The sequence below is a fragment of the Neolamprologus brichardi genome, chromosome 20, assembly GCF_056152115.1.
Source record: "Neolamprologus brichardi isolate AB-2024 chromosome 20, ASM5615211v1, whole genome shotgun sequence".
Classification (NCBI taxonomy): Eukaryota; Metazoa; Chordata; class Actinopteri; order Cichliformes; family Cichlidae; genus Neolamprologus; species Neolamprologus brichardi.
This window is the reverse complement of record NC_142123.1, coordinates 4,120,621-4,130,826: the sequence shown is the minus strand read 5'-3', so window position 1 is coordinate 4,130,826 and position 10,206 is coordinate 4,120,621. Positions and strand designations below refer to the sequence as shown.

General features: G+C 40.8%; 2 protein-coding genes across 16 annotated transcripts; one reads left to right on the top strand and one right to left on the bottom strand.

Moving 5' to 3' along the window:
• Positions 1–511: 511 nt before the first annotated feature.
• On the bottom strand, positions 512–2,078 carry ngrn (neugrin, neurite outgrowth associated). The gene is made up of 3 exons (XM_087833770.1): positions 1,475–2,078; positions 1,251–1,361; positions 512–1,164 (listed from the first exon to the last, which is right to left on the bottom strand). The coding sequence occupies exons 1-3, from the start codon at positions 1,708–1,710 to the stop codon at positions 588–590; spliced, it is 924 nt and encodes a 307-aa protein (XP_087689896.1). The 5' UTR covers positions 1,711–2,078; the 3' UTR covers positions 512–587.
• A 105-nt stretch (positions 2,079–2,183) lies between these two features.
• On the top strand, positions 2,184–9,959 carry nfyal (nuclear transcription factor Y, alpha, like). 15 transcript variants are annotated; one of them, XM_087833795.1, is made up of 10 exons: positions 2,184–2,307; positions 3,068–3,169; positions 5,936–6,019; positions 6,956–7,102; positions 7,442–7,573; positions 7,689–7,791; positions 7,908–8,077; positions 8,836–9,009; positions 9,174–9,284; positions 9,421–9,959. In XM_087833795.1, the coding sequence occupies exons 2-10, from the start codon at positions 3,089–3,091 to the stop codon at positions 9,478–9,480; spliced, it is 1,062 nt and encodes a 353-aa protein (XP_087689921.1). In that variant the 5' UTR covers positions 2,184–2,307; positions 3,068–3,088; the 3' UTR covers positions 9,481–9,959. The 15 variants fall into 15 exon arrangements, with proteins under 15 accessions (XP_087689921.1, XP_087689924.1, XP_087689925.1 ...); XM_087833798.1 differs by having other exon boundaries at positions 5,936–6,022; positions 7,689–7,773; XM_087833799.1 differs by having other exon boundaries at positions 5,936–6,022; positions 7,908–8,059; positions 9,177–9,284.
• The last annotated feature ends 247 nt before the right edge of the window (positions 9,960–10,206 follow it).

Here is a 10,206-nt window from a genome sequence, read left to right as displayed (position 1 = left end):
TACATCTAACCTGAGTACTGTTGCCGACTGCATCCATCCATGTATGCACAAGTTAAACCCACCAAAGCTCAAATCATCTCAGACTCATTCCTTGAACGTGACAGAGTTCACTGGACTCAAATGGCCTCCACAGTTACCATATGTCAAACCAATAGAGTACCTTTGGGATGTTGTGGAACAGGAAGTTTTCATCATGTATGTATCATATTTTCAGCAATTGTATGACTTTATGATGTCATAATTCCTATCATGTCAATATGGGCCCAAATCTTTGAGGAATATTTCCAGCACCTTGTTGAATCTGTGCCACTAATACTTAAAGCAGCTCTGAAGGCAGAAGGGGATCCAACCCAGTACTAGCAAGGTGCACCTAATAAAGTGGCTTGTGAGTGTATTTGTCTATGACTTATATAAAAATTGACACAGGGATAAACTGGGAAGTCAATACATGGGTGAAATGGGCGTGAAATATCTGGACAAAAAAAAAAAGTGCAAATATCTTTTGCACAAAGATTCAAAATAACTTTTATTTGGTAATTTGCACGACCCCAATATTGTACATGCTGAGCTAACAACACAACATGTTCTCAGATTCTATACAAAAAGTTTCCATCTGCATCAAAGAAATCATTCCCAACTTGGACTGCTGGAGAGGGCTTTTCCATTTTCACAAACTCTTCAAGTTCTTCCTCTGTCAACACCTGTCCATCCCAACTCTCTTCATCCTCCTCTGTAAGGTCACTGCCATTAGTGCTGCGTTCTGTTGTTTCTGTCACTGTGGCATCTTCACTAATACCAGCTGCAATGTGTGTGGGCTGAACAGTAACAGGGACAGGACTCTTAGCTAGGGAACGTGAGCCATGACCTTGAATCACCTGAGTCTGATTAGCCACAGGGATCAAAGCACCTTCTGTGCTTCCAGGTGGGAGTATGGCTTGTGAGTTCCTTTCGGGCAGTTTCAACCTGTCCTGCTGTGTCCTAGCACCTGAAGGCAGCACCTGCTGGCTCATTTTAGCCATTACTTTTGCATTCTGCTTGGCTTTTCTTTCAGGAGAGGGGACGAATTTGCTTCTCAGGACTCTCAGGATCACATCATGACTGACAGAGAAGCCTTCAGCCAGACGCTCTACTGTCCACTCATCTGGCTGATTTTGCTTCAGATGTCTGAAAGTTGATTGAGATTTCATATGAGGCTTAATTTGAAACACTTCTTAGTTTACTGTCTGGACAAACTTAACCCTCATTCTCACCTGATCTGCTCAATGGCATCCCAGGTTAACCTCCTCTCTGGCGCTCCTGATGGTGTCATCTGCCTCCTCAATATGTGATACTTCACAGTCTTCTGCCTTTTTCTTTCTTCCCTGAAACAAATCCCCAGAATACTTCATATATCTTGTCATAAAGACACCATATATTTATTATTTAACATCGTTTTACACTGGAGAAATGTGTGAAAAGGCCTATTGAATCTTACTGAATTAAGGCTTGCAGTTTGTCCTCCACGTCCTCCAGTTCGAGTTCTCCATTAGATGTCTGATCGCTGTATCCTGATCTGCTTGATCCTCTGTCTGCCTGCGCAGGGCCCTGTCCCATCCGTGCCTTGCTGACCCCTCTGCTTGCAAATCGGCAGTTGCTAGCGCTCACTGAGGAAATCAGAGATGGAGCACCAAACTTGGAGAGGAGGGAGAGTATCTGCACAGACCTGGCCATGCCAATAAACGATGTGTCGTCCTTTTATTCCTTTCGTTTTTCTTTTCTTGTTTTTTAGGGAGTCACTTAGGTGTCATGATAACAAAAACTTATTTTACTATAAATTAAAATTAACCTTGCTGCTCACGCACTCATGGCACCACTCATAGAAGTACTTCCGCAAACACTGGGCTCATAGCATAAAATCGGCGCTCTACTGCCAACTAGCGCTACGGAGGTAACGTTACGTGTCCCTGTACTGAACAAAGGTGGTCACCTGAACCATAACACTACTTAAATTGCACGCGTTGCATGTTTAACGGTACTGATGCTGGATTAATTTCCACTTTTAACATGATCGAATACCAGTTAACATAAATAATACAAGCCAGGAGAAGTCCGCTAAAATATAAAAACTCAAACTAAATGGCGACATCTGCCGAGGGGACAGGGACACTGCACGCTGCCTCGCCCCCCTGTTCAAGTGTCACGCAGCTGCGCACCTCTCTCCCAGTCGCCGTTGTTTCATTTGCGCCATTTTGTCCGCTCACTTTGTTGATTGGGCTTTAGCGAGCTGTACTGGAGCCAATCAGAGGGAAACCGGACAGCGAAGATACGGTAAGGAAGCCCCGATTGAAGGCATTGGTAGTTGTCAGCACGGATTGGTTTGTCATGGACCAACCAAATTACTAACCCTGCTTAATGCAAAAAACTCAAATTGCAGTTTGATTTCGACCGCTGCGTCCCAAGACCTACAAATAGCTTCATGTTTCTAGCGTTGGCCACCGCGAGGAAACATGATCCTCGCTTGGTCCACAAGCCTTAGCTAGCGTTAGCTCCTTCGCTAAAATATCGTTTCTCGAACAAAGAGAGTGGGTATAAAGCCACCGTTCGACCGTCAGCAAACGCTGCCAGGTACATTATAATGAGTTGTAATAAACAAGCTGCCCACAAGAAAATATCCACATTCGGAGCTTACGACACAAATGGCATCCTTATGCGCTTTCTAGAATTTACCACGCTTTTAGCTAGCGGACTGGCGCTAGCCGTGTTAGCTTCCCCACTAAAATACCCGCTAAATAAAATTCCCCTTTAAAGGAATCCAGCAGCTGACACAGCTGTGTCCTCCTGGGGGGGATCATGTTTCAGCTGAAATTCGTAGACTTCACATTTGACACAGTGCGGCACAAGTCGGTGTGAGGAAGCAGTAGGTCCTATTTAAATATTGAGAACAATAAATTGAAAACACGTAGATATCGGTTAAAAAGACGGGGTTTTTTGCCATTGAAAAAATATCATTTGTTTACGTATACAATGCACTGTAAACCATAAAAATCCAATATTGGTTCATTTGTATGTTTTGTCTTTGCCTCATCAGGTTTTTCACGGTTAAAAAGCCATGGAGCAGTACACCACTGCCACCACTACTACTGGAGAGCAGATTGTTGTTCAGACAGCTAATGGACAGATCCAGCAGCAGGTAAGCTTAGGGTTGACAATTTTATTCCTTTTTAAAAAAAAATTTAATTGCCCTACCACCACATATGAACTAATGTGTAGTAAGATTATGAATACCAGAGGGTCAGAATAAAATAAAGTTTTAGGGATTCCAGTTGGATCATTGGATCTCAAATCATAATATCATTTCTGATCAGCCCTCCTAATTTGCCCTAAAATTCCAGAGATTACATAAGCATGTAATGGCCTCCTTGACTCGAAGCTCAAACCAGGAGTCAAGGAGGCCATTTACGTGAAAAGGGAAAGACCATCTCTGAATCGAGGAGGGGGCCTAAGGGTACATCTTTCGCCATCTTACAATGCTGTGATTGCAGCCATTCCCCAACTCTCTGTGAATGGTACTCATGGCCATTGATCAGTGGTCTTTGATCAGTGGGTTTTGGTCAGTGGTTGTTGATCTCAATGATCATGAGAATTTGCATAATTATGATTAAGGAACAGACCTCACAGCCCATTGTTCATTCAGTGGGCTGGTTTCAGTCATTATGCAAATGTACTGTTTATAAGATTGGGGAAACCTGCAGTCAGCTGAGACTGAAGAAGTCACTTGGATGAGTGACGAAACGTTTCTCCCAGAAAACGCTATGTCCAGATGAACAGAATCAACTTTTGGAGATTACACCAGCATACATCTGCTCTTATATAACTATCATTAGCTTACAGCTTTAAGTGTTTAAGGTAAGTGCTAACTAAAAATAAAGACAAGACGATATGTTATTAAATTTTAATGAAATTTGCAGATTGTTTAGGTGAAGTTTAATAAACTCAGCTGTCTGCTCCTTGCTATCTAAAATATAATAGGACACCGGAGTATATTCTCGAGCATCTCACACTTCTGATGATCAGTTGCCTGCGTGACGTTTATTCATGTGTGTAAAAACTATAACTTTAATCTCAGCCAAACCGATTTTCTCAGGAACAAATAAAATACTAAAAAAAGGCCAAACAATAACATTGTTAAGTTATCTAAGTGACTTATATATGTTTAACCTGAGTAGCGAAAGACAGCGGTGGGTGTTCTCACGGGCTCTAGTGAGCCTAGCCCCCGGCTAGCTATCGAGCTAGTGGGTAACAGACGTCTCGGAAAACGTCGGAGTGCTTTTGAAAATATGTGGTTTCTTGATAAACTGAGAAGATATTTGAGGTAAACACAGCTACATTCTCGCCTGAAAATATGTTAAACGTTTATTTTGTGACCCAGAAAGAATAATAAGAGTAATATTAAAACTAACTAGCTGCCGCCATTGTTGGAAACTGAGCTGGGCTGCGCTATGAATTCTGGGACAGAGCTACTTCTTCTTCTTCGGGGTTTAACGGCAGCTGGCATCCTTGTACATGCAGTGCTGCCATCTTCTGTTTCAGTCCGTTATTACACTCTTAAATCCTACTACTTATTCCTGCGTCTTTTGTGATCTTACAAAGCTTCAAATGACGCTTCGACTATGAAATCAGTCGTCGAGGATTTTGATAGTCGACGTAATCGTGGCAGCCCTACTGTATAGTAACTATTAAGTCTAATATACCCTAGTAAGCTATAGTACTTTTTCCTTTGGGAAGGTACGATCTGTGCAGTCTGCAATTCTGTTGAAGAAAGATGTTGAATCTATTTAATTATTCTTGAAAAATAATTGATTTCTGTGCATTTTTTTCCCCCACACTGCATCAAATTAAAGTTGATTACGTTGATTAAACGTAATGAGGTGGGGGTGGTTCCCAATTTTTTTTTTTTTTTTTTTTTTTTGCTGGGAGTTTGCAACCCTATTGGTTAGGTTGCTTAATATTTCTGCTAAGTACTCTTTAAAATACCAGAATAGGGAGGATGGAGCAGGTTTAAGTTTATTAGATTGATCAGTATTGCTGAACTATGAAATATTTTGGGTGCAGTGTATTTTTTTATATACAGGTATAACAGAATAGCTTTAGTGTTGTTGTTTATTTAAACTTGAGTATGAACTTATACAAAATGCAGCAATATATTAAAAAACAGTTTTATTGATTAAAAAACACTATATCGGATTCATATCGGTATCAGCAGATATCCAAATTTATGATATCGGTATCGGACATAAAAAAGTGGTATCGTGCCATCTCTAGTAAAGACTATTAAAAAAAAAAAGTCACATTGTAAAAGACAACTAGTGACAATTTCTCAACGATATATAGCTGTATTTCACAATAATGCAAAATAACATGTATAATAATTTTTAACATGAAATCCTCAGTCACAAACATGTAGAAGATGCTATTTTCATTCAAGTTTTGTGCTATATTAAGACATGACACACATTTATACCACAAAAATATTAATAATCTAAATAGAACAGATCTTTTCTAATTACTCTACTTATAACCAAGAACATAATTGTTTAAAAATATGCAAACTTTTTATCTTTTCAGGTCAAATTTTTAAGGTAATCATGTTCAAACTTTGAGTTTTCATTGTGCAGATTTTTTCTGCCTAAAAGGCAGAAAACTGGGTTTACTGGCCTTTTAAAATAAATAAATCTAGAAATATTTCAAACATGAAGCTAACACTTCAAAGCAGGCATTATATACATATGTCCAAGCTTCAGACCATATAATTTTTAGGCAAATCGGAAATGGTTGAGTATACATTGTTTTTAAAAAAAATGATGATTTGAGATGCAATAATCCAGTTCCAATTTATTTTCTTGGTACTTTGTTGTTGAGTCTGTATATATGAGTCTGTATCCTGCCCTGCCTGCAGACACAGGGCACAGTGACGGCTGTGCAGCTGCAAACAGAGGCGCCAGTGGTGACGGCCTCAGGCCAGCAGGTGCAGACACTCCAGGTAGTGGTGTCACCGCCGCCCTGTGTCAGTGTTTCACAGCCTACCGGTTTGCATGCCATAGCCAGGGCTGTTTGTATTTTTATTTTTCCAGGACCCATCTGTGCTGTTTGGTTCATCATTTCCCTCCCAAGCATGTCTTGCAACTGCACGTTCCTCAGCGCAGTGTTTTGTGTGTCAGCCTCCGGTTTTTGCTTTTGCTCTCATGGCTGTCTAAACTGAGTTGTGCTTGTCTCTTGCTATTAAAAGCAAGTTTAGAAAGTCAGACGTTCTTGTTCTCAAGTGCGATGGCTGTGGAGGAAAAATATGCAGAATATACAACAGAACAACCTTCTGAGGTCTGCATGGATCCACATCCATTACTGGCTGCTACTGTTCATCATAGTCTGATATTTTTCCTACTGTTGTGCTGAATAATGCCCTTACAATTTTATTTCCTGTCATGCTGCTGCTGTTGCTGCTGCTGCCACAGACCATAATTTGTACACTGTGGTCACTTTATGGTATAAGATGAAATATCAGTACCAAGTTGAACATGTGAATGCAAATTAATTTTACCAACATCTTGACCACAAAGGTACAGTAAGCAAATTCAGTTCTTGTAAGCTCTTGTTTCAATAGCAGTATGGCTGTAAATACAAGACCGAAATTCTACATGCAGAAGTTTTGTATTTTTTGTAGCCTAAGCTCATGAGAAAAATGATTAAACATACACTAGATACATTGGGTCCAGAAATAATCTATGCTATGTAACAGGATGCTTTCATGTTTGTATTTTAGGAAACAATAAACGTGAGATCAACAAGTGCTTTTATCCACAGTGTAGTATCCTGGATGTTTCTCATGTCATACCACTTGCATGCAGCTCTGCAAGTCACAAGAGACACTGAGACGAACGCTGTCAGTGCTGCTATAATAGCTGTCTGAATCTCCCTGTAGGTCCAGGGACAACCTCTGATGGTTCAGGTGAGCGGTGGACAGCTCATCACATCGTCAGGGCAACCCATTATGGTGCAGGCCATGTCAGGGAGTCAGGGTCAAACCATAATGCAGGTCCCTGTATCTGGTGCTCAGGGACTACAGCAGGTAAAGTATCTAAATTAAATAACATTGTTCTCTAAAGCAACACTGTTTACTCTGGAATAATATTAATAGTAAACTAACTAGTATAGATGTGGAAGTAAACGCTGAAGTTTGAGAAGCACGTTGTACACAGAGTAGTTTTTTTTTTCCCCCCTTGTTGATATTTTTAGTGTTCATGTAAGAATAAGTTGATAGCGAGGTAGCAAAGTGTACTTTTTTTCAGGATCTAGACAAATTATCAATTTTTAAGTTTTCAATCAGTGGATCCATGTTATTCTGTTTGCTATGGTGTTGATCTATAATCCAGTTAACCACTGTTGATGTTTTTGTACCTGTTTGTAGATCCAGCTGGTGCAGCCAGGTCAAATCCAGTTGCAAGGTGGTCAGACTCTGCAGCTGCAGGGCCAGCAGGGTCAGCCTCAGCAGATCATCATCCAGCAGCCCCAGACCGGCATGACAGCTGGACAGAACCAAGTACTAAATTTAGAAAAAATTAAAAAAGCAAAAACCCAAGCTTCTTATTGAAAAGCTATTGAATAGATAAATCCCCATCAAATGATGTAAAGTAATTTCCCCCCTCTCTATCAAGGGACAGCAGATCAGCGTGCAGGGCCAACAGGTGGCACAGACGGCTGATGGACAGACCATCGTCTACCAGCCTGTCAATGCAGATGGTACTGTCTTGCAGCAGGGTAAACTAGGCTGTCCTCAACAATTTGTGTTTGACTTCTGCTATTTAGACTTTCTAAATAGGAGCATGGGTGAGTTGTCATGTTCAAAAAGTTTTGGGATGATTATCTGTTTTCAGGAATGATCACAATTCCAGCTGCCAGCTTGGCAGGTGCCCAGATTGTACAAGCAGGGAGTGCCAACACCAACACCACCAACAGCGGCCAAGGCACTGTGACCGTCACCCTGCCCGTCTCTGGCAACATGGTCAATGCAGGTGGAATGGTCATGGTAAGGCCCTGTGCAGAGGTACACAGCACCTTATTACCTTTGTTTTTCCTAATCTAGACTCTCACATGGGTGTATGGTAAAGGTCATGGGCTTAAACATATATTTTTTTATGAATGATCATTGGTTAAAATGAACACGTCCAGGTTTGTTTAACCCCCCTGTAAACCTGTGGTCCTTCTAAACAGGTGATTTTTGGATATGTGCTCTTCCCGGGCTGTATCCATGTTAAATACAATTCACATTAGCATTTTGTTCATAAGTAAAACTAATAATGTTTTGGAAGTTTCATTATTTCATACTTATGTGCTTATATTGCCTGAAAACAACAAAGCATAAATAGGGTTCCTTGAATTTAAGTCCACATTTAAAAGATGCAGTGTTCACTGCATAGACTGTAATCTTAATGACGTGAATGGTCATCCAAATCTGGCTTGTCTTTGAATGCTATCCATTTTGTACAAACAGTAGTTGATCGTCAGTTTCATTGTGTCATTTTGCTCTGGACTTTTCAGGTTGGGCAGCTTGCATCCTTAAGCTATTAGTTAGTAGAATAAACTGACATTGTGAAATTTCCTGGCAGTGGAGACCCAGTATGCAACTGTTGGGGAGTCTAAATAAGAATGACTTAAAACATCTGTATGGGTGTGGAAGAGCAGTGTGAATTTTTTCTTTTTTCTTTGATTTGAATGGATTGATATTTGTCTTTTTGTGAATAGGATCTGTTGTAAAATGCGTGACATATTAAGCACCGTGTCTTTGTCTTCTCCTTCGATCAGATGGTACCTGGAGGTGGCGGCGTTCCCACAATGCAGCGAATCCCATTGCCAGGGGCTGAAATGCTTGAAGAGGAGCCACTGTATGTCAATGCCAAACAGTACCATCGCATCCTAAAGAGAAGACAGGCTCGGGCTAAGCTGGAAGCAGAGGGCAAGATTCCCAAGGAAAGAAGGGTAAGCCATTTCTGTCAAACCTATAGACTTGAGTGTTTTGAGAGGGGGGAAAAAAACCCTATATATTTAAATTCTTCTGTGTTGTACTCTGTGTGTGATTTTTAGTGATGGGCTTGTTGTGAAACAAATTTATAATGCGAGCGATCCACCTTCTTCCTGTCTAGCAGAAATATCTACACGAGTCTCGCCATCGTCATGCAATGCAGCGCAAGCGGGGAGATGGCGGTCGTTTCTTTTCCCCTAAGGACAAGGAAATGGGTCTGGGATTATCACAGGTAGGCAGCTGTGTGTAGAAAGAACATAGCAACTCTTGTTGCAAATTGTCATACACTTAAAACTGTGAGATTTTAAGTGTATGAGCTCAATTTGTTTTTGTTACCTCCCATTTCTGCCCTTCTGATTGGGCAAAAGCAGGATGTCGCCCAGGCAGCAGCAGATGAGACAGTGGCTCAGATGATCCGAGTTTCATAGCACTGTCACTGACATCATCACTTCTTTCTGAACTCTACCCTGCCTGAGACTCTTCATCGCAGCTGACCTCCTGCCACCACTTTTTCCTTTCATCTGTACTTCCTCCTGCCTCACCGCCATACACCAAACCACAGTGCTACCACTGGGCTTTTTCTGTTGTCTCTACTCCTACACTGGTCTTCCAGGGAGCTGGCTGTATGGCTGCTGAGACTATGGACTTTTCTGGCCTTGTTCATCCAAAAAAATGGATGCTGTCATGCTCAGCTTATCTGGTTGAGCACTAAGGACCAGCTTTTTATTTTCGTAAGCATTAGTTTTGAGAATAACGAAGCTAGGGACAGGAAATGACAGCCATGAAGCCATCATGTCAGATCCTGGTCTGTTTGAAAATGAGATTTTTGTCACCAGTGGATGCTTTTTGGTTTAAATATTTTTTGTAAATGGTACCTGTTGTGTTTTTTTTTTTTTTTTTTTTTTTTCTTTTTTTAAAAAGAGATATTCTTTATGCATTGATGCTACACTGCTGTTCTTTATGTAAGCGCCCTTATTTTGGAATTTCATCATTTTAAACCCACATAGTGCAGGCGTGGTCTCAGCATGCCCTGTGTTCACTGAGTAAAAACAGAAATGTAATACTAATGTGAAGATTTTGTACAGCCATTACTTCCCCAATGTGTTTGGAATACCTACTGATTTGCCCAGTTGTGTGGATGCATTTTATACAGT

Excerpts from the sequence above, each read along its gene's own strand:
- nfyal (XM_087833791.1), top strand. The coding sequence starts at position 3,089 with ATGGAGCAGTACACCACTGCCACCACTACTACTGGAGAGCAGATTGTT. Across the intron at positions 3,170-5,935 it reads ATGGACAGATCCAGCAGCAG|ACACAGGGCACAGTGACGGC; the intron begins GTAAGCTTAGGG and ends CCCTGCCTGCAG. Across the intron at positions 7,574-7,688 it reads TGACAGCTGGACAGAACCAA|GGACAGCAGATCAGCGTGCA; the intron begins GTACTAAATTTA and ends CTCTCTATCAAG.
- ngrn (XM_087833770.1), bottom strand. The coding sequence starts at position 1,710 with ATGGCCAGGTCTGTGCAGATACTCTCCCTCCTCTCCAAGTTTGGTGCT. Across the intron at positions 1,362-1,474 it reads AAACTGCAAGCCTTAATTCA|GGAAGAAAGAAAAAGGCAGA; the intron begins GTAAGATTCAAT and ends GATTTGTTTCAG. Across the intron at positions 1,165-1,250 it reads GATGCCATTGAGCAGATCAG|ACATCTGAAGCAAAATCAGC; the intron begins GTGAGAATGAGG and ends ATCAACTTTCAG.